This window comes from Hyla sarda, chromosome 9 (assembly GCF_029499605.1).
Source record: "Hyla sarda isolate aHylSar1 chromosome 9, aHylSar1.hap1, whole genome shotgun sequence".
Lineage (NCBI taxonomy): Eukaryota > Metazoa > Chordata > Amphibia > Anura > Hylidae > Hyla > Hyla sarda.
The window spans coordinates 177,942,220-177,965,902 of NC_079197.1; the positions used below are offsets into that span (position 1 = coordinate 177,942,220).

Consider the following 23,683-nt stretch of genomic DNA (forward strand, 5'->3'; position numbering starts at 1 on the left):
AGGCCAAAATGGGCTGAGTCCTTAAGGGGTTAAAGGAGAAGATTTAACAATCTCAAATGTAGAGATAGCAAAGGATTGTCTTGACTAAATACAACTGTAACAAACCCTCAGCTGTGACTCAGCATTGGGTCTGTACAGGTTACCAAGTGGCGCCATTGCCTGTTTTAACCAATTTTATACCATATAATGCTGCCAGCATAATCTGGGGGAACCTCGATCAGGATATCAGGCGCCATTTGTATAAGTTCATGGTCACGGAATGTCTAATTTTATCTCCTTTTGGACTTACCTGCAGAAACATTGAGGGATCTCTCCGAGACCGTACATGTGAAATAGGAAAGGGGTATTGCCGTATCGGCCAAGACAACGCAGGAAATGTTGAGTCGCCGTCAGCCCTTCTATAGTTTTGGCGGATTTGGATACCATAGCTATGGAGCAAAGGACAAAGTGCTGCAAACTGGCGGATAATCGTTTGGACTGGAGAAACTCCGAAAATGTGCAATCCTCCTGATCTGCGGCAGAAAAAAAACATAGTGTAAATTAACAACCACACGGCGCAAAATACAACGTCACCTACTAGAAACATAAACATCAAAAGAGCAAGACATCATAAGTATCAGCCGGCAGACACACATCTAAATACACAATGTGCTGAGTGACCTCTAAATACATAGCGCCCCCATCTGTCAAAATATATCACAGCTGGACCAGCAGGGGGCACTCCAGAGGCAGACGTAAGGTAAGAAGACAGAAAATGTATCAGCACAGGTGAAGGTGAGGGGAGTACATGGTATGTAACATAAAAAACAAGGTTAACAGCAAAAATGTTTTATGTCATCAGTAAAATATATTAGAGGGACATAAACATTAATGTTAGGGTCTGAAGGGGAGAAAGGGACAGAGGAGTCTGGAGGAGGAGGAGGACAGAGGAGACTGGAGGAGGAGGAGTACAGAGGAGTCTGGAGGAGGAGGAGGACAGAGGAGTCTGGAGGAGGACAGAGGAGTCTGGAGGAGGAGGAGGACAGAGGAGTCTGAAGGAGGAGGACAGAAAAGTCTAAAGGAGGAGGACAGAGGAGTCTGAAGGAGGAGGACAGAGGAGTCTGGAGGAGGAGGAGGACAGAGGAGACTGGAGGAGAGAACAGAGGAGTCTGGAGGAGGAGGAGGACAGAGGAGTCTGGAAAAGGAGGACAGAGGAGACTGGAGGAGGAGGAGTACAGAGGAGTCTGGAGGAGGAGGAGGACAGAGGAGTCTGGAGGAGGAGGAGGACAGAGGAGTCTGGAGGAGGAGGAGGACAGAGGAGTCTGGAGGAGGAGGAGGACAGAGGAGTCTGAAGGAGGAGGACAGAGAAGTCTAAAGGAGGAGGACAGAGGAGTCTGAAGGAGGAGGACAGAGGAGTCTGAAGGAGGAGGACTGAGGAGTCTGAAGGAGGAGGACAGAGGAGTCTGCAGGAGGAAGACAGATGAGTCTGGAGAAAGAGGACAGAAGAGTATGGAGGAGGAGGACAGAGGAGTCTGGAGGAGGAGGACAGATGAGTCTGAAGGAGGAGGACAGAGGAGTCTGGAGGAGGAGGACAAATAAGTCTGGAAGAGACAGAGGGGTCTGGAGGAGGAGGATAGAGGAGTCTGGAAGAGCACAGAGGGGTCCAGGGGAAGACAGAGCGGTCTGGGGGGAAGACAGAGGTCTCAGGGGGGACACAGAGGTCTCAGGGGGAAGACAGAGGAGTCCGGGAGAAGACAGAGGAGTCCGGGAGAAAACAAAGCAGTCAGGGGGAAGACAGAGGTCTCAGGGGGAAGACAGCGGTCTCAGGGGGAAGACAGGTCTCAGTGGGAAGACAGAGGTCTCAGTGGGAAGACAGAGGTCTCAGTGGGAAGACAGAGGTCTCAGTGGGAAAACAGAGGTCTCAGTGGGAAAACAGAGGTCTCAGGGGGAAGACAAAGGTCTCAGGGGGAAGACAAAGGTCTCAGGGGGAAGACAGAGGTCTCAGGGGGAAGACAGAGGTCTCAGGGGGAAGACAGAGGTCTCTGGGGGAAGACAGAGGAGTCTCTGGGGGAAGACAGAGGAGTCTCTTGGGGAAGACAGAGGAGTCTCTGGGGGAACAGAGCGGTCTGGGGGGAAGACAGAGGTCTCAGGGGGGACACAGAGGTCTCAGGGGGAAGACAGAGGAGTCCGGGAGAAGACAGAGGAGTCCGGAAGAAAACAAAGGAGTCAGGGGGAAGACAGAGGTCTCAGGGGGAAGACAGAGGTCTCAGTGGGAAGACAGAGGTCTCAGTGGGAAGACAGAGGTCTCAGTGGGAAGACAGAGGTCTCAGTGGGAAGACAGAGGTCTCAGTGGGAAGACAAAGGTCTCAGGGGGAAGACAGAGGTCTCTGGGGGAAGACAGAGGAGTCTCTGGGGGAAGACAGAGGAGTCTCTGGGGGAAGACAGAGGAGTCTCTGGGGGAAGACAGAGGAGTCTCTGGGGGAAGAAAGAGGAGTCTCTGGGGGAAGACAGAGGAGTCTCTGGTGGAAGACAGAGGAGTCTCTGGGGGAAGACAGAGGTCTCAGGGGGAAGACAGAGGTCTCAGGGGGAAGACAGAGGAGTCTCTGGGGGATGACAGAGGTCTCAGGGGGAAGACAGAGGAGTCTCTGGGGGATGACAGAGGAGTCTCAGGGGGAAGACAGAGGAGTCATGGGGAAGACAGAGGTCTTAGGGGGAAGACAGAGGAGTCCGAAGGAAGACAGAGGAGTTCGGGAGAAGACAGAGGAGTCAGGGGGAAATAAGAGGTCTCAGGGGGAAGACAGAGGTCTCAGGGGGAAGACAGAGGTCTCAGGGGGAAGAAAGAGGTCTCAGGGGGAAGACAGAGGTCTCAGGGGGAAGACAGAGGTCTCAGGGGGAAGACAGAGGTCTCAGGGGGAAGACAGAGGTCTCAGGGGGAAGACAGAGGTCTCAGGGGAAGACAGAGGTCTCAGTGGGAAAACCGAGGTCTCAGTGGGAAAACAGAGGTCTCAGTGGGAAAACAGAGGTCTCAGGGGGAAAACAGAGGTCTCAGGGGGAAGAAAAAGGTCTCAGGGGGAAGACAGAGGTCTCAGGGGGAAGACAGAGGTCTCAGGGGGAAGACAGAGGTCTCAGGGGGAAGACAGAGGTCTCAGGGGGAAGACAGAGGTCTCAGAGGAAGACAGGGGAGTCCGGGGGAAGACAGAGGAGTCCGGGGGAAGACAGAGGAGTCCGGGGGAAGACAGAGGAGTCCGGGGGAAGACAGAGGAGTCTGGGGGAAGACAGAGATCTCAGGGGGAAGACAGAGGTCTCAGGGGGAAGACAGAGGTCTCAGGGGGAAGACAGAGGTCTCAGGGGAAGACAGGGGAGTCCGGGGGAAGACAGAGGAGTCTGGGGGAAGACAGAGGTCTCAGGGGGAAGACAGAGGTCTCAGGGGGAAGACAGAGGTCTCAGGGGGAAGACAGAGGTCTCATGGGGAAGACAGAGGTCTCATGGGGAAGACAGAGGTCTCATGGGGAAGACAGAGGTCTCATGGGGAAGACAGAGGTCTCATGGGGAAGACAGAGGTCTTAGGGGGAAGACCGAGATCTTAGGGGGAAGACAGAGGAGTCTCTAGGGGAAGACAGAGGAGTCTCTGGGGGATGACAGAGGTCTCAGGGGGAAGACAGAGGAGTCTCTGGGGGATGACAGAGGAGTCTCAGGGGGAAGACAGAGGAGTCATGGGGAAGACAGAGGTCTTAGGGGGAAGACAGAGGTCTCATGGGGAAGACAGAGGAGTCTCAGGGGGAAGACAGAGGAGTCTCTGGGGGATGACAGAGGTCTCAGGGGGGAGATAGAGGAGTCATGGGGAAGACAGAGGTCTTAAGGGGAAGACAGAGGTCTCAGGGGAAGATAGAGGAGTCTCTGGAGGAAGATAGAGGAGTCTCTGGAGGAAGATAGAGGAGTCTCTGGGGGAAGACAGAAGAGTCTCTGGGGGAAGACAGAAGAGTCTCTGGGGGAAGACAGAAGAGTCTCTGGGGGAAGACAGAAGAGTCTCTGGGGGAAGACAGAAGAGTCTCTGGGGGAAGACTCCTGAGTTGTAATGGCAGCGAAAGGTGGTTCTACCACGTATTGATAGATGTCAACTTTTTTCTCTCATTATTGACTGTGTCACAATAAAACGTTTTTTGCAATTTTCAAAGTAATGTACGTGTTGGGTGGATCAAATGGGAAAAGTCTATTTCAATTTCTAACAGTAGCAAAAAAGGCAAAAAGTTCAAGGGGGGGGGGTGAACTCTTATGCAAGGCACTCTAGATATGTGAGAGACATATAGATATGTAGATAGATAGACAGATAGATATGAGATAGATAGATAGATAGATATGAGATAGATAGAGAGATAGATATGAGATAGATAGATATGAGATAGATAGAGAGATAGATATGAGATAGATAGATAAGATATATATATATATATAAAATAGATAGATATGAGATAGATAGATAGATAGATAGATATGAGATAGATAGAGAGATAGATATGAGATAGATAGATAAGATATATATATATATATATATATATATATATAAAATAGATAGATATGAGATAGATAGATATGAGTTAGATAGATATGAGATAGATAGAGAGATAGATATGAGATAGATAGATAAGATATATATATATATATATATATATATAAAATAGATAGATATGAGATAGATAGATATGAGAGAGATAGATAGATATAAAATAGATAGATATGAGATAGATAGATAGATATGAGATAGATATATAGATAGATAGATAGATAGATAGATATGAGATAGATAGATAGATAGATATGAGATAGATAGATAGATATGAGATAGATAGATATGAGATAGATAGATAGACAGATATGAGATAGATAGATATGAGATAGATAGATAGATATGAGATAGATAGATAGATATGAGATAGATAGATATGAGATAGATAGATAGATATGAGATAGATAGATAGACAGATAACTTCACAGACTGGATTGTACCTTGATATTCCTCAGGATGCTGCTCATAATTTGCACAGAATGTAAGGAATTTCATCAGCGTTCTCTTCTCGATCATAGACAGCTGTTTGCTGGAGAAGACGTCAGCGCGGGAACAAGGCACCTACCAGAGGACGGAACATTCCGGGTCACATTGTGTTATTACTATAATTTCCCACTATTCTTGTCCCTTTGATGCCTTCCAACAAATACCAACAACTCACCTGCTCGATCTTACCGCCATGGTAGGTGAGGATTCTGGTGACATTCTTAAATTCTGTGTAGCGGCTTACATTAGATTTTATGAGAAGATCAATTAGCAATCCACGAGAATACAGGAACTGCAGAGGAAACATAGTGACAGATGAAAAGGACTCTGTGTACAACGCTATGGAACATGTCAGTGCTACAAAGACAATAATACTGAAGAAACAACTGCGACATAAAAACATCAATCAATCTGACACCTGTAATTGGACATGATCAACACAGAACGAGTTATGTAATGTATGTAAACAGTGACCTCACCAGCAGAATAGTGAGTACAGGTCTGGAGTATAATACAGGATATAACTCAGGATCAGTACAGGATAAGTAATGTAATGTATGTAAACAGTGACCTCACCAGCAGAATAGTGAGTACAGCTCTGGAGTATAATACAGGATAAAACTCAGGATCAGTACAGGATAAGTAATGTAATGTATGTACACAGTGACCTCACCAGCAGAATAGTGAGTACAGGTCTGGAGTATAATACAGGATATAACCCAGGATCAGTACAGGATAAGTAATGTAATGTATGTACACAGTGATCTCACCAGCAGAATAGTGAGTACAGCTCTGGAGTATAATACAGGATATAACTCAGGATCAGTACAGGATAAGTAATGTAATGTATGTATACAGTGACCTCACCAGCAGAATAGTGAGTACAGCTCTGGAGTATAATACAGGATATAACTCAGGATCAGTACAGGATAAGTAATGTAATGTATGTATACAGTGACCTCACCAGCAGAATAGTGAGTACAGCTCTGGGGTATAATACAGGATATAACTCAGGATCAGTACAGGATAAGTAATGTAATGTATGTACACAGTGACCTCACCAGCAGAATAGTGAGTACAGCTCTGGAGTATAATACAGGATATAATCATGATCAGTATAGGATAAGTAATATAATGTATGTACACAGTGACTCTACCAGCAGAATAGTGAGTACAGCTCTGGAGTATAATACAGGATATAACTCAGGATCAGTACAGGATAAGTAATGTAATGTATGTACACAGTGACCTCACCAGCAGAATAGTGAGTGCAGCTCTGGAGTATAATACAGGATATAACTCAGGATCAGTACAGGATAAGTAATGTAATGTATGTACACAGTGACCTCACCAGCAGAATAGAGAGTACAGCTCTGGAGTATAATACAGGATATAACTCAGGATCAGTACAGGATAAGTAATGTAATGTATGTACACAGTGACCTCACCAGCAGAATAGTGAGTGCAGCTCTGGAGTATACAATGAAATAACTAGTGTACAATTCCCCCGGTGCTGAATGTTCTGAACTATCAGACATGTACCATAAAACAACCTTCCTGAGATACAATGGATGTAGGTTGCACTTTGTCAGGTATTGCTGGGCTCTTTAGTTCCCCTTGCAGCTGTTCCTTGTCAGCTCTGCACTATACTTCCCCTCACAAGACTCTCTGAGCCCTGACATTGCTGCTAAATGCGGCCAGAGTAAATGATTTTTCTGTCTAATCCATCCTCAGGAACTCAATTATGTCTTTGATTTGCGGCAAGACAGAGAGACTGATCACAGTGATGAATCGCGGAGGCAGCGGATCCTCTCGCTCCGAAAAAGACATTTCTTCTCGGTTCGCATCTATATTATGAGATGAAAAGTGAGGCCGGGATCATTAATATTCATTTTCTTTACAAGGTCTAATTATTGAGAGGGGGAAAAAAAAAAAGGATTTATAGGAAAATAAACCATAAAAGCTAATTACGTGGATGGGATCAGTCGGATGGAGCCGGCGGCTCGCGACAAAATGTAAATATTAGATATAATGAAGAAGATAACAAGTCATTGGTGATGGTATCGTTCTCTACTGGGGCCCCATATTGGGAGCGCACACTGCCAACAAGATGGCGGCAGAAGAGGGATAGATACTGACAGGGTTAAAGAAGATGACCCGATAAATCACAGAATCAATTCACAACGACCGGCACTGAGGAAAGCTGGGTGAGAAGAACGATAGGAGGCGCTGAGGCTCCCATAGGGGCCCACACACCAGTTGTGCATGTTGGGATGAAACACTGCATTCCTAGGCATTCAGGGGCCTTCGGCTGTCCTGGCATGCTGGGAGTTGTAGTTTTGCAACAGCTGGAGTCACACTGTTTGGAAATCTCTGGGTTAAAGTATGTCAGCCATGCTGGGAGTTGCAATTTTGCAACAGCTGGAGGCACACTGTTTGGGAAAGCTGGGTTAAAGGCGGTCAGCCATGCTGGAAGTTGTACTTTCGCAACAGCTGGAGGCACACTGTTTGGGAAAGCTGGGTTAAAGACTGTCAGCAATGCTGGGAGTTGTAGTTTTGCAACAGCTGGAAGCACACTGTTTGGAAAACACTTGACTAAAGGGTAAGGCTCTGTTCACACACACACTGTGAGACACAACATAACTGAAAGGATTAGGCATTCAGGGGCCTAGGAAAGCTGTGTAAAAGACCAATCCGTCATAGACTTAAGCTGTGTTATCCAAACAGTGTGTCTCCAGCTGTTGCCAAACTACAACTCCCAGCATGCCCGGACAGCCTTCGGCTGTCCGGGCATGCTGGGAGTTGTAGTTTAGCAACAGCTGGAGACACACTGTTAGGAAAACATTGGATTACAGTTTAAGGCTCTGTTCACACACTGTAAAATCAAAACAAATAAACGTCCGTAATTGCAACACTGTCTGCAGTGACTGCTGCGGTTCCTTGGACTTTAACCCCATAAAGGGGAACTCCGGTGAAAAACTATTTATTATAAATCAACTGGTGCCAGAAAGTTATACAGATTTGTAAATTACTTCTATTAAACAATCTTAATCCTTCCAGTACTTATCAGCTGCTGATAAATTCAAAAAGTTCTCTTCTTTTTGAATTTCCTTTCTCTGTCTGGCCACTGTGCTCTCTGCTGACACCTCTGTCCATGTTAGGAATTGTCCACAGCAGGAAAAAATCCCCATAGCAAACCTCTCCTGCTCTGAACAGTTCCTGACATGGACAGAGGAGTCAGCAGAGAGCACTGTGGTCAGATAGAAAGGAAAAAATTAAAATAAAAACTTCCTGTAGAGCATACAGCAGCTGATAAGTACTGGAAGGATTAAAATGTTTTAATAGAAGTAATTTACAAATCTGTTTAACTTTCTGGCACCAGTTGATTTAAAACAAATTGTTTTCCACCGGAGTACCCCTTTAAAGGAGTTCTGTATTGAAACATAACTTAAACATTATCCAAAGGATAGGAGATAAGCTATAGATCGTGGGGGGGGAGGTTCGACCGCTGGGACCCCCCACAATCTCCTGAACGGAGCCCCGGAAGTCTGCTGGAAGGGGGCGTGTCGACCCCGCACGGAGTGGCGGCCGTCACGCCTCCTCCACGTATCCCATAGGAGGAGGGGCCCCAGCAGTCTGCTGGAAGCGGGCGTTCCGATCCCGCAGGAAGCCGCGGCCGATACGTCCCCTCCATGTATCTACATGGAGGGGGCGTATCATCTACAGCTTCCTGCAGGGGTCGGAACACCCGCTTCCGGCAGACTTGCTGGGGCCCCAGCGGTCGGACTCCCCCGTGATCTATAACTTAGCCCCTATCCTTTGCCAAGGGGATGTTATTTTTCACTGCACTACTCCATTAAAGGGGTACTCTGTTGTAAAACATTTTTATTTAAATAAACTGGTGCCAGAAAGTTATACAGATTTGTAAATGACTTCTATTAAAAAAAATCTTTACCCTTCCAGTACTTTTTAGCAGCTGTATGCTACAGATGAAATTCTTTTCTTTTTGAATTTCTTTTTTATCTTGTCCACAGTGCTCTCTGCTGACACCCGATGCCCGTATCAGGAACTGTCCAGAGCAGGAGAAAATCCCCATTGCAAACCTATGCTGCTTTGGACAGTTCCTGACACGGACAGAGGTGTCAGCAGAGAGCACTGTGGAAAAGACAAAAAAGAAATTCAAAAAGAAAATAACTTCCTCTGTAGCAAATAGCTGCTAATAGGTACTGGAAGGGTAAAGATTCTTTAATTGAAGTAATTTACAAATCTGTTTAACTTTCTGGCACCAGTTCATTTAAAACAAAAAAAATAAAAACTTTTCCACCAGAGTACCCCTTTAAGGACACAGCCCATTTTATTTTTGTATGTATTTTTTCCTCCTCGTCTTATAGGAGACATAACTCTTTTATTTTTCCATCCACGGACTCATAGGAGGCTTGTTTTTTGTGCAACCAATTGTACTTTGTAATTACATCACTTATGTACGTCGCAACCAAAAAACATATTATTTGGTTTTGGGTTCACGTTGTACTCTTTACGGTAAAACTGCCATGTTCTCCTTATTCTGTGGGTCAATAAGATTAAAGGGGTACAGTGTGAACTTAGTCCTACAGGGGTACTCCACTGCTCAGCGTTTGGGACAAACTGTTACGAACGCTGGAGCCTGCACCGTGAGCTGGTGACATCATAGCTCCGCCCCCTCACAATGTCACGCCTCGTCCCCTCAATGCAAGTCTATGGGAGGGGGCGTGACAGCCGTCACGCCCCCTCCCATAGACTTGCATTGAGGGGGCGGGGCGTGACATCATGAGGGGGCCGGGCTATGACGTCACAAGCTCCCGGCGCCGGCTCCAGCATTCGTAACAGTTTGTCCCAAACGCTGAGTAGCGGAGTACCCCTTTAACTGTATATGTATAATGGCAATTAGAAGTGAATATAAAGTCATAACTATATCCATATAATTTGTACCGACCTTTGAGACCAAATCGATATTGAATCTCCTTCCTTCCCTCACAATATCAGAATATGAAACTGTTTTCTGGGTTTCTGTAGGATTCACAGCAGCAGGGGAAGGATCTGTCTCATTGACATCATTGGTCACAAGGTCACTTTCTATAGACTCTTCTCGGTCTGCGGTGGCTTCGCTTTGTGGCTGCGTCTGGTCCACGGACTCTGCTACAATGTTTGGCTGCTCAATGGAGGCTTCAGTGCCGGCCCCTGCTTCTGGGGACTGAGTGGTTAATAACTCGGGATTTACACCCAGTGCTCCAAGTTCCTGAATGTTCTCAGAGTCTTCATTTCTAGAAGAAGGAAAATAATAAACAAACTTAAATCACTGTACTTACTATTCTGCTGGTGAGGTCACTGTGTACATACATTACATTACTTATCCTGTACTGATCCTGAGTTATATCCTGTATTATACTCCAGAGCTGTACTCACTATTCTGCTGGTGGGGTCACTGTGTACATACATTACATTACTTATCCTGTACTGACCCTGAGTTATATCCTGTATTATAATCCAGAGCTGTACTCACTATTCTGCTGGTGAAGTCACTGTGTACATACATTACATTACTTATCCTGTACTGATCCTGAGTTATATCCTGTATTATACCCCAGAGCTGAAGCTCTGATTATTTTTCATATATGGACAGTTGCATCATCAGTGTTTCCTCGGGGTTTCCCTTCTAGGAGCAGAATCATGTCTCACTCGCTATTTGCCTTTTAGAGACACGTTGAAGATTTTTGTCAGATGTATAGTACAGAAAGCCAAAATGTGTTGGTTTAACAGTTTACGTTCACATTGACTCCATTAAGCCTGGATCTAAGCACGGTACAGACTTGTATGTTTTGTGGGCAAATTTTACTTTTATTTTTTTCAGTCTTTCTCGTGGGTTTCTCTAATTAAGGAAATTAAGAAATTAATTAAGGAGGTACTACACTGGCCAGCGTCCGGAAGTAAACGTTCCGAATTCTGTTTTTGCACTGCGGAGTTGGCCACGCTCATTGACCCCCTCTAATTGCCTTGCATTGAGGGGGCGTGACCATAACATCACGAGGGGCGTGGCCGACCCCCATAGCGACAAAAACAGCGTTCGGCACATTTACTTCCAGATGCTGGCCAGTGGAGTACCCCTTTAAGGTGAAAAAAGACAACACAGCAATGTACTTCCCACATCCTACACCTCCTAGGGAGTGAAGTATACTTGCGCAAAAATAATAAATGCAACGAATCTATCTGCGCAGACAGACTGTAAAAAAAAAAAATAATAACTAAAAAAATAAATAAATAGCATAAGTCAAAATACTTAAACTATGAAAAACTATTTTCTCTTAGAAATTTGCAGAACTTTTCACTACACATTTACATGAAATTAGGGAAACCCTCTTTAGAAGAAGTGCGCTGACTATTATATGATGAGGATATAAATGGCGCGGTAAACTCTTATATAAACAATATGCGATGGGTCCAATGTTTACAAATCACCCACAACAGGTAACGTCTTAATCGGATGCACAGAACACACTGCGCCCCGGGGTGACGGCCGCGCTCAGTCAGCTGGTAAATCCTGGAAAACAACAAACCCAGGACACCGTAATGTTAGCGGGAGCGGCGGCGGAGGCTGCGAGTGTCGCCATATTCACTGGGACGGAGACGATGAGAGTAAATGCAGATCAGGGGGTTTGTTGTATTTAGGTTAATGCTGTCGGGTTAATGATGATTCCCGGCTGATCACACGCTCCGTGCACATTTTGTGCTGAACACGCTCAGAAAGACGCTACAGCTTCGGTTTCCGCCTCGCTGGACAATCACTTTTCGTGTGTAATAAGCGGTGATGTGCGACAGGAAAAAAAAAACGCTCTTATACAGAAGAGTCGTTGGGGGGGGGGGGGAGGTTCTGTGCGGCTTCAGAGTGATAAGACTCATTCCTTTATTAGGAGTGGACACAACACTAAGACAAAACTTCAATGAGGAGGGGAGAGGACTAGAACTTATAAATATAGATTACATCAGGGCTGGACACATTTGGTGTGAATATAGGAGGCAGGATGCTTCACGTCACATAACGTTCTGTCACTGCGCCACATGACGTCACATGATCGGCCATTGGTATACCCTCATCTCCCCCTGTGTGTCACAGTTATTACTGTCCCCCTTATCTCCCCGTGTGTCCATCATTACTGTGCCCTTTATATCCCACATGTGTCAGTTATTACTGTCCCTGCATCTCCTACCTGTGTGTCAGTTATTACTGTCCCCTCATCCCCTTCCTGTGTGTCACAGTTATTACTGTCCCCTCATCTCTCCCTGTGTCAGTTATTACTGTCCCCTCATCTCCTAACTGTGTGTCAGTTATTACTGTCCCCTCATCTCCTACCTGTGTGTCACAGTTATTTGTGTCCACTCATCTCCTACCTGTGTGTCAGTTATTACTGTCCCCTCATCTCCTTCCTGTGTGTCACAGTTATTTGTGTCCACTCATCTCCTACCTGTGTGTCAGTTATTACTGTCCCCTCATCTCTCCCTGTGTCAGTTATTCCTGTCCACTCATCTCCTACCTGTGTGTCAGTTATTACTGTCCCCTCATCTCCTACCTGTGTGTCAGTTATTCCTGTCCACTCATCTCCTTCCTATGTGTCACAGTTATTAGTGTCCCCTCATCTCCTACCTGTGTGTCAGTTATTCCTGTCCACTCATCTCCTTCCTATGTGTCACAGTTATTAGTGTTCCCTCAGTTGTAGTTTTGCAACAGCTGGAGGCCCCCTGGTTGGGAAACACTGCTATAAACCAAGTGATACATCTGTGGATCCATCCGATTGCTCCAGAAGTTACGGCGCCCAGGACAACGTTCTAACATCCGCCTTTCTTCCTAGTTCTTCTTTCTTACAGCCCTCTCCCGAATGACACATTACACCGTGTGGGAGATTGATTGTTTACATAAAAAAACAAATCCGGCGTCTGTTTCCGGGGGTCCGCAGCATCCTCTGCCGCTACCTGGGCCGCCTGCTTTATGTGGAGCGGTCATAATATTTATGAGCAAATTTCCTCAAGGACTCTCCAGCCACGGAGCTCAGAGAGAATATTACAGAGTGTAAACAACTAGCGACACCGTCCCTTTGTTTCACTGCACTAATAAATATATAGACGCCGAGTGATCTGAAATTCACTTGAAGCCGACACTTACGGAGAAAGAATGGAGGACGCGTGTGTGTTATATAAAGCAAAGAGCCGCGCATTCTCCTGTACTGTATGGAGCAGCAGCACATGAGAGGTAGTGGGTCCATATAGAAAGGATCTGAGCTGTACTCACTATTCTGCTGGTGAGGTCACTGTGTACATACATTACATTACTTATCCTGTACTGATCCTGACTTATATCCTGTATTATACTCCAGAGCTGTACTCACTATTCTGCTGGTGGGGTCACTGTGTACATACATTACATTACTGATCCTGTACTGATCCTGAGTTATATCCTGTATTATACTCCAGAGCTGTACTCACTATTCTGCTGGTGAGGTCACTGTGTACATACATTACATTACTTATTCTGTACTGATCCTGAGTTATATCCTGTATTATACTCCAGAGCTGTACTCACTATTCTGCTGGTGAGGTCACTGTGTACATACATTACATTACTTATCCTGTACTGATCCTGAGTTATATCCTGTATTATACACCAGAGCTGTACTCACTATTCTGCTGGTGAGGTCACTGTGTACATACATTACATCACTTATCCTGTACTGATCCTGAGTTATATCCTGTATTATACACCAGAGCTGTACTCACTATTCTGCTGGTGAGGACACTGTGTACATACATTACATTACTTATCCTGTACTGATCCTGAGTTATATCCTGTATTATACCCCAGAGCTGTACTCACTATTCTGCTGGTGGGGTCACTGTGTACATACATTACATTACTTATCCTGTACTGATCCTGAGTTATATCCTGTATTATACTCCAGAGCTGTACTCACTATTCTGCTGGTGGGGTCACTGTGTACATACATTACATTACTTATCCTGTACTGATCCTGAGTTATATCCTGTATTATACTCCAGAGCTGTACTCACTATTCTGCTGGTGAGGTCACTGTGTACATACATTACATTACTTATTCTGTACTGATCCTGAGTTATATCCTGTAGATCTTTTATTAAAATTTCAAACATAACAATAAAAAAATTACAAAACATAAACATATCATATCCGACAGAACATATCAATATAACGATCATAAAACCAACACCATAGCATAAAATACAACACCGGTCCACCCCACACTCATTCCTGCACACAAACAAATATATACAATATTTACAAAAGACATATTCCTATAATACCCATAATACCCATACCATACTAATAAACTATATACACTAATATACACTAATACTAAATGTGAATTTCCTGGCCCAGTTGCAATACCAAAAACCCAATACCAGTGATATACCAAAAGAATAACAACAACAACAATAATAATATATACAAAATAATAAAAACCAACACAAACAAAATAACACCACTTTTTTTTATTTTTCAATTTTTTTTTTTTTTTTTTTTTTTTTTTTTTTTTTTTTTTTTTGGCCCTGAGCTGGTCCCGCATCCCATGCCCCCAGTACATGTTACCAGACGTCCATGAACCAGTCCAGGATTTTCTGTATTTATAAAAGTCCCATACAAACCCCCTCCCCCCTTTTTAACCCACCACCCAACCTAAACTAAACCCAATCCCCAGGTGGCATCACACAATATATACAATATATACATTACATAAAATATACACAGACTAACAATATATAAGTATACAAATAGACTACAACAATAAATACAATAACAAATACATATAACACTATAAGCCAAACAACAAACCCCTAAAGCTCAAGTTCAGCGCCTGCAAGCCCTATATTACCATAAACCAACTGCTCAAAACAAAAAGACTAATGTGCCAGCATCAGCCCACCACCAGGGGGGGACAACAGGCTAAGGCACTTTAAAGGCAGAGCCCCTCCATAGACGAGAGGCCCTGCCAGCACCCAGCCTCTCGTACTCCAGAGAACGCACCTTCACCAGGTCACCGAGAATGTTCCTAACCACCACATCCACAGAGAGGATTTTACGCTGCGTCGACACTAAACACCGTGCGTTCCACGTGTAGTACCTAACCACTGAGCTGACTAGGAATAAAGTGCACCGGTCCCAGCCTCCAAGGTTTCTGAATGCCCCATAGGCCCATTCCGCATAGGAGAGACTGGCCAGCCGAGGCCAACCAATGGAAGCGCCCACCCTGGTGTAAACCTCTGTGTTAAAGGGACAATGAAGCAGAAAATGCTCCATGCTTTCCAGCATGCCTCCACACTCTTCGCGGGGACATCCCCGGTCATCAGAGCTCCTGCACTTCAGATTGTCCCTCACACACAGTTTCCCATGGAAGCAGCGCCAAGTCAAGTCCCAAAACTTCAAGGGGATCCTGATAGAATTCAAAAGCTCTAAACCCACCTCCAGATCCCGACTTGGGCAGTCCTTGAGCGCCAATGGCCTCTGGAAATGAGAAGACAGGACCCTCTTGTCAAGGAATTTCCTCGACAGAGTCCTAATCTCCCCCATCCCCAGACCCCACCGACGAATAACCTTCAGAACCGGGGTAGCGTAAGCCGGGAGATGCCCGTGTGGTGTGCGAAGATCCTTCACTTGCCCTCCTGTCTCCCATTCCTGGAAGAAAGGCCAAAACCATCCCCTACAGGAGGATACCCACGGAGGAGCCCTCTCTGACCAGAGGTTTGCTATATTGGTCTTAAGAAAGGTATTCACTAGGAATACCACAGGGTTGACCATACACAACCCCCCTAGTCTCCTTGTACGGTAAGTAACCTCCCTCTTCACTAGGTTCAGTCTGTTCCCCCATAACATTTGGAAGAACACACTGTAGACCCGGGTCCAAAGAGGTTCTGGCAACATGCATACACTGCCCAGGTATATCAGTAAAGGGAGCAGGAATGTTTTGATCAGGTTAACCCTTTCCCGGAGGGTCAAAGACCAACCCTTCCACTGATCCACCTTCTGAGCGGTGATCTTAAGCCTGCTGTCCCAGTTTTGTTTGGGGTAATCCCCTTGGCCAAATTCGATGCCGAGAACTTTTGCAGATTCCTGGGGCTCTGGAAGGGCGTCCGGGAGATCAAAATTAGGATCTCCCCCTCCCAGCCAGAGACTCTCGCACTTATCCCGGTTGATCTTGGACCCGGATGCCTCCGAGTAGCGGTCCACCTCTGACATCACCCATTGGCCTTCCTCTTGTGAGGAGACAAACACGGTGACATCATCAGCATACGCTACCGCCCTCAGAGCCAAATCCGGCACCGCCAGGTCCATTCTCACCCCCGCCAACGGTCCACAATCAATCCTCCTAAGGAAAGGATCAATTGCAAACACGTACAGCAACGGGCTCAAAGGACAACCCTGACGGACACCAGACCCAACCTCAAAAGAGCAGCCAATCCAACCATTCACAAGCGGGAAACTCTCTGCCCCTGCGTACAAGGTCTTAAGCCAATCAACAAACCCCCCCGGCAGGCCATATCTCAGAAGAACAGACCAGAGGTACTCATGGTTAACCCGATCAAACGCTTTTGCCTGATCCAAGGACAGCAAGTACCCCTTCCAGTGGCCAGCCCTACCCTGCTCCACAGCCTCTCGGACACTGAGCACAGCACTAAATGTACTGCGGCCCGGAACAGAGCAATGCTGAGCCCCCGAAAGGAGCCGGGGTGCAAACTCCACCAGCCGGTTAAACAGCACTTTTGCCAGAATCTTTCGGTCCACATTGAGAAGCGCTATGGGACGCCAATTCTCAATGTGGAACGGGTCTTTACCCTTTGACAGGATGATCAGCGCTGACCTCCTCATTGACTTTGGCAGAGTGCCCGAGGATAGACACTCATTAAATACCTCGGTCAACAGGGGAACCAAAGTGTCCTTAAAGGTCTTATAGAACTCAGATGTTAAGCCATCTGGACCGGGTGACTTCTTGAGGGCAAGCCCATCAATAGCCATCCTGACTTCCTCTTCCCGGATCATCTCTGTCAAAACGTCAAGAGAGGGGTCTACTCCTAGTTCAGGGATGGTTTCAGCCAAGAAAGCTGACACCTTATCCCGATCTAGATCCTTCCTTCCCAAGAGGTGCGAGTAAAAGGATCTGATGACCTCCAAGATCCCTGATCTGGACCTTTTCAAGGATCCCGTACTATCAATCAGTCCTGAGACTACCTTACTATTCACTGACATCTTGCAGTTTCTGTAAGGGTCGGGCGAGCGGTACTTCCCGTAATCCCTCTCAAAAACCAAAGATGCGTGCCTATCGTACTGACACCTCATCAGCAAGGATTTCACTCTGGAGATATCATCACGACTACCTCCAGTCGAGACAAGGTGCTCAAGTTTCTTCCTCAGGCCCTGGTACAAACGGTACCTGTTTAGGCTTCTGAGGCCTGAGAGCTGGCGGAAGAATCTCGCAACCCTTTTTTTGAAGATCTCCCACCACTCTGACTTACTGCTACAAAGGCCCAGCAATGGTACCTGGCTCTGAAGAAAATCCTCAAAGGACTGTCTTATCTCCGCTTCTTCCAAGAGAGACGAATTCAGCTTCCAATAGCCTCTGCCCATCCGGGGGGTCTCTGTAACATTCAGAGAAAACAAAATTAAACAGTGATCGGAGAACTCCACCTCAACAACAGACACTGCTGAAGAGACGGCTTCCTCCTTTAAATAAAACCTATCTATCCTAGACCTACAACTACCCCTATGATAGGTGAATCCCGCGTGGCCTGGGGTGTGCCGGATGTGGACATCCACCAGGCGAGCCTCACTCGCTATGCTATTTAGGGCGACGCTATCATAAGTCAGCTTGTCTCTGGCACCTCCCCTGTCTTGGGGCCTCGTGACAGCATTAAAGTCCCCTCCAAAGACCACCTGCCGACTTGTAAAAAGATAGGGCTTGATCCTCATAAAGAGACACTTCCGGTCCCACTTAGACTGTGGGCCGTAGATGTTAATAAGGCGAAGTTCTTGTCCCTTCATGAGGACATCTAAGATCAGGCACCTCCCCATTTCTAACTCGATAACCCGTCGGCATTCTACCGCTGCGGTAAAAAGGACCGCCACTCCGCTATACGGCTCGGCCCCAAGAGACCAGTAGGAGGGCCCATTCCTCCACTCTCTTTTAGCCTTGTAGATAGATGACATATCTGTTAGCCTGGTCTCTTGCAAAAATAAAATATCAGCATTAATATGGGCAAAAAAATCATAGGCCGCAAATCGAGCCGTATCTGACTTTATGCTGGCAACATTAATGGATGCCAGAGTCAACGGAGAGGGTGCCGCCATCAAGGGTGATTGAGTTAGACAGCTTTCTTTTTCCCACCATCCTTCCCATCCACCCCACCACCCTCCTCATCAGATGATGGTTTACCCCTTTTTAGTGAGATGGATGTGTCCATTTTCCCTTTATTTACATTTTCCTCGTCCCCTGACTCTGAGCCAGTCCCCCCCCCTGAAGACATAGGTTCCCCAGGGAGAGAGGACTCAGGGTCCCCTGTGGGCCCCACCGCAACATCCGGAACCTCACCCCCAGCCTCCTCCTCCGAAGAGGAAATGTCGCGGAGGGCTCGGAACCGGTTGGAGAGACCAATCAGAGGGGGGTCAGTTGTACCTTCCTTTGGCATCTGGCGGGTGGGAGAAGATTTTAAATCTCCCTTTTTCTTATTCCTCCGAGTACCCCGCTTTGTTTCTGCCCATCTCCCTCTGTCCTCATCTGCGCTCCCACCATGGGAGGACAGCGAGGAGACAGTATCCTCCTCTTTGTGGATCCTTCCAGTCTCCTCATCCAGTTCACTATCCCCCAGGGCCTCAGCAGTAACACTGGTCGCAGGGACAGGATCAGAAGCCACCTCAGCTGGCTGATGCTCCTGTGACTCCCGAATCTCCCTATCCCTTTGACGCTTCTTGAGACGCCTCAGTTGGGCAGGCGTCTTCTGCTTACTTTTCTTCCCTGGCCCCTGCACCCCTTCATCCCCGCCAGCCATCCCCCCAGCAGAGTTCACCTCATGGCTTACCCCCACTGGGGCAACAACCGCGTTGACAAAGGAACGAGGGCAGCGACTGAATGGGTGACCTAAGTCACCACACAGGTGACACCTAATCTCTGCACAAGATGCAGCGAGATGGCCTATTTCCCCACACAGAGTGCACTTCTGCACAGTGCAATTGGCACTAAAATGTGTGGGGTCACCACATCTGTGACAGAGCTTCGGCTGACCCTGGTAGAAGATCTGGATACGATCCCTTCCGAGGAAGGTCGCAGATGGTATATGGGTAACGGTGTTTCCTGAAAGCTTAAGCTTGACCATAAACGTCCAGGCCCCTGACCAGATGCCATATTCATCCCTGTTCTTTTTTGGGACCTCCACCACCTCTCCATACCGACCTAGCCACGTCATGATGTCAATACAAGAAAGTGATTCGTTATGGGTTAAAACGGTCACTTTCTTGACATTGTTTTGGCGAGACACCGCCTGAATGGCAAAGTCTCGCCAGCCGGGCTCATTCTTTACCAGCTCATAATTCGACCAGAAGAGCTCAAGCCCCTCTGGCCGAACAAAGCTGATATCGAACTCTGGGGTACCATAAGGATGTATTAAGGCGTAGATGTCAGCTGCCTTAAAGCCCAACTTCAGCAGAAGCTCAACAACTTTAGATCTTGGAGGACATGTATCACTGCCTCTCCACCTCAGCCGGACCACATTCCTTCGGAGACCACCTGGCCCGGCTGTTGGGAGGGACCACACAGTATCCCCCCCTCTTTCCTCTCGGAAGGCTGAAAGACCATGTCTTTCTATCCAAAAGGATAGATCAACCTCCCTACCCTCTACATTGATTGATCTCTCCCCTCTCCTTAAGGCCCCCAGGAGACGCTGCTGCAAATTGCCCCCCCCAGAGCCAGAAGACGAGGAAGGTGCCCCCCTCCCCCCAGCGGTGACATTTGCGTAGCTGCGTACCGGTGCTGCCACCGCTGGGGGTGCAACTGGACCAGGCCCTACATCCCCACCACTAATCTGTGCCCCTTCACCACCCTCCTCCACATAATCCATACTCACACCATTATTGCCTGTTTTAGCTGATGTGCCCCCCATACCTCCACCCGTGCTACAGCCCATACTACAATTCACTCCAACATTAACCTCCTCATTCATACTGGCTGGACCGGTGCGTTCTGGTGCAGATAGTGTACCATCAGCATCACTGGGTACCAGAGCTGGAGCCACCACCACAGGACAGGTCACCGGTCCTTTATACAAGGACCGGGAAGCCTGCCTAGCCTGTTTATTAGTGGCCCCAGCCCTGTTTTTACTGGTACCCTCCGCCTCATCAGTACTGGAGTTTTCTGCTCCTGGGCGCCGCTGTTCTGGATAAGCGGCGCCAATACAAAATAAAGGTTTTAGTCCAGTCTTTCTGGGAGGCGAAGACATCTTGGCCCCAGCAGCTCTTTCACGATGACACCGCTGCTCCAAAGGAACAGCAGTGCCAACGCTCAGAGCCACCGGAGCTCCCGCAGCTGACTCTGGCACAAAGCCGCCCCCCCCTCCCGTTAGGGAGCAGCCCAATGTGCCAGAGCCATCCATGCCCATCGCTGGGCAAATATCACTGTCCGACCTCACAGCCGATACATTGTCTGCTCCACCACTGTTACTACAAACAGCGATGGAGCTCACCGCCACACTAGACTCCATACTCTCCCCACTCTCCTGCACTGAGTCCACAGTAGAACTCAGGCTGGGCTGAGAAATGGGGTTCACACAGTGAGCTGACCCTGCGGCCAGTCCGGGGGGCTCAGGGAGGGGGGTATATACAAATGTTACCTGCTCCTGGAGCTTGGTCTTCTTTAGCTTCTTTTTCCTTCCCCCAGGTGCCTCCTCTGGTAACTCATCCCCAAACGTGAAGTCCTGGAGGCGACCTGGGGACTCCAGGAGCTGGATCTGGGCCATCAGCGCCCCTCCCTGGTGACTGGTGCTGCTCTCATCCCCCGAACCGCCAGAGCCACGGCCAGATGACATCGCCACTTGCCCTGCAGGGAGCCCACTGTATGGGGTGAGATGTTGCAGACCCCCGGGTGGATTTGGCTCAACATTATCGGCCTCCGCAGCGTCTCCTTCCTCCTCCACCCGTGGCTGAAGCCCCCTCAGCCGTCTCTGCTTCTCTCTCTCCATTGTATGAAAGCGGTCTTCATTTAAAAGTTTTTCCCTAAATGGCCCGCTGTTCTCTAAAATAAAAGTTCTCTTCTTCTCCAGTATCCTTATTTCATTTTTCAGCTGTTTAATCCGGGCTGACAGCTCAGCTTTCTGTCGTTTCGCCGCAGTTTCCATCAGGGCTTTTGCTTCCCGTACCTCCTCCTGGAGCCTATACAAGCTGCCCCTTGCTTCCTCATATCCACGGATGTGTTCTGCCACACGAGAGTTATGGGGGACTCCAGACTCCCGGGCCCTAGGCATCCCCCAATCCTCCTCCACACATCCGTGGGCATTTAGCTTTGCTCCAGGAGGAGTATCACAGTCCACATTGTCAGGCCTTGTTGTCACAGTACCTGTGCTTCCGGAACTTCTTGCACTTGTAGTCCCACAACTTGCAGGGCCAGCCTTGCGGCTGCTCTTTGTCTCTACGGGTTCAGGGGTGGCTGGAGATGCATCGCTGCACCTCCTGGCAGAGCGCCTCAACCCGGAGACCTCTGATGCACTTCCTGACGCTGGTCCCTCCACACCTGGTCGCTGGCTCCCCCTGCCCCCCGCGGACCTGATTCGGGGGGCAGGTGTTGGGGTTCTCCTCTCCTCGCTCATGCCTGAACACACGCTCTCCCTCTGGGGAAGGAAGAACGCTGTCCGGCACAGATGACACGGCAGAGCTCAGAGCGCACACACACCAAACAATCCAGCAAACGACTTCCTCCACACTCAGCAGACTCACAGGAAGATGCTCCCTCTAGTGGCCAGACTCCAGAGCTGTACTCACTATTCTGCTGGTGAGGTCACTGTATACATACATTACATTACTGATCCTGTACTGATCCTGAGTTATATCCTGTATTATACTCCAGAGCTGTACTCTCTATTCTGCTGGTGAGGTCACTGTGTACATACATTACATTACTTATCCTGTACTGATCCTGAGTTATATCCTGTATTATACTCCAGAGCTGTACTCACTATTCTGCTGGTGAGGTCACTGTGTACATACATTACATTACTGATCCTGTACTGATCCTGAGTTATATCCTGTATTATACCCCAGAGCTGTACTCACTATTCTGCTGGTGAGGTCACTGTGTACATACATTACATTACTTATCCTGTACTGATCCTGAGTTATATATCAGACAGGAGGCTCCTATCTTATGCATTAATCTTCCTTTATTAATGCCCATAGCAGAACCTTTATAACTTCTTTTAATAAAGTTCAAACAAAAAATTTTCAATCATAAAACTACAACTCCCAGCAGTCCTAGTAATCCTGAAGCCACGCCCAGGCTGGTGGCCCCTATATAATGGACTGCCCCAGGATGATCCTCCTCTTTCTTTCTGCTCATGGCAGCATACATACAGATAAGTTCTCATATAGTTTACTGTGAAACGTTATATACTTGATATTTTGTGCAGATACCCTAAGGTATCTTCTGGCCTATACATATATATATATTATAAAATATAGATATATATATATATATATATATATGGTTCACTTTCCCCATTATTTCTTACTCTATTAGTTTTCTTCCCCCCTTCCTGTGTTGGGGTTATATAGGCGCCGGAGCCGACCCTCCGGTTCAGATCTCGCCGAATACTTTCTCTTTTTTCCCTGCCCCCCCCCTCCTTCCTCCCCTCGGCGCCATTTTACCTCTGCGCCTTTTCTTCCTTCCTCCCGCGCTCTCTTCGCACCCACGCGCGGACAGGGGGGGGCGGGTCCTCCTCCTTCTTCTTTTCTTCGCACGTCTTTCGCTCCTGCTGACGTAGTCAGCGGGCGTTTCTGCGACGTCCTATCAGCTCCAGGGAGGTAGTCTCGCGAGACTTCATCCCTGGGAACTGGAGCTTATCGGCTTCTCCTCACACCGCAGCGCCAGTTACAGCGCGGACGGCGTAGAGGAAGGAGCCTGTAAGCAGCGGAGAGAGGGAATTTATTCCACTCTCCTACTTAGTGTTATCCTTGTAGTTATATATAGATATATATTTATACCTACTATCCTTTATTGGTCCTGTAAGAGTCTTTCAACTACTTACCTCTCAGAGATACTGTATATTTATATATACTCCATATTAAGTTAACCCCTTCTCTTACCTTCATGGCTGAGGAACCTACAGATGCCCCCCTCAGAGGGGAGGTCTTCTCTACAGACTCAGCACAGTTTATGAGTGCAAGCCAGATTCAGGCCCTCATTAATCAGTCGGTCCAGGCAGCTCTGGCCTCAGTCACTGTGACCACTAAAGCCCAACAACCAGTGACTTTTCTACCGCCACCTTCGCAGGGTAGCGAACCGCCAATTAAGAGAGGGAAAGCGTCCCATAAACGCAAGCATTCCCTGGCGGCACATGACTCCC

General features: G+C 47.5%; 1 protein-coding gene across 2 annotated transcripts in view; it reads right to left on the reverse strand.

The window, feature by feature from the left end:
* The window catches only part of CHM (CHM Rab escort protein), a 155,648-nt gene that overhangs the window by 103,590 nt on the left and 28,375 nt on the right, over positions 1-23,683 (reverse strand). For both annotated transcript variants that reach the window (XM_056538238.1, XM_056538237.1), the window contains exons 5-8: positions 10,002-10,329; positions 5,205-5,321; positions 4,984-5,104; positions 290-512 (exon numbers count right to left, since the gene is read on the reverse strand). In XM_056538238.1, the coding sequence (XP_056394213.1) occupies positions 290-512; positions 4,984-5,104; positions 5,205-5,321; positions 10,002-10,329 (789 nt within the window). The remainder of the gene's footprint in view (positions 1-289; positions 513-4,983; positions 5,105-5,204; positions 5,322-10,001; positions 10,330-23,683) is intronic.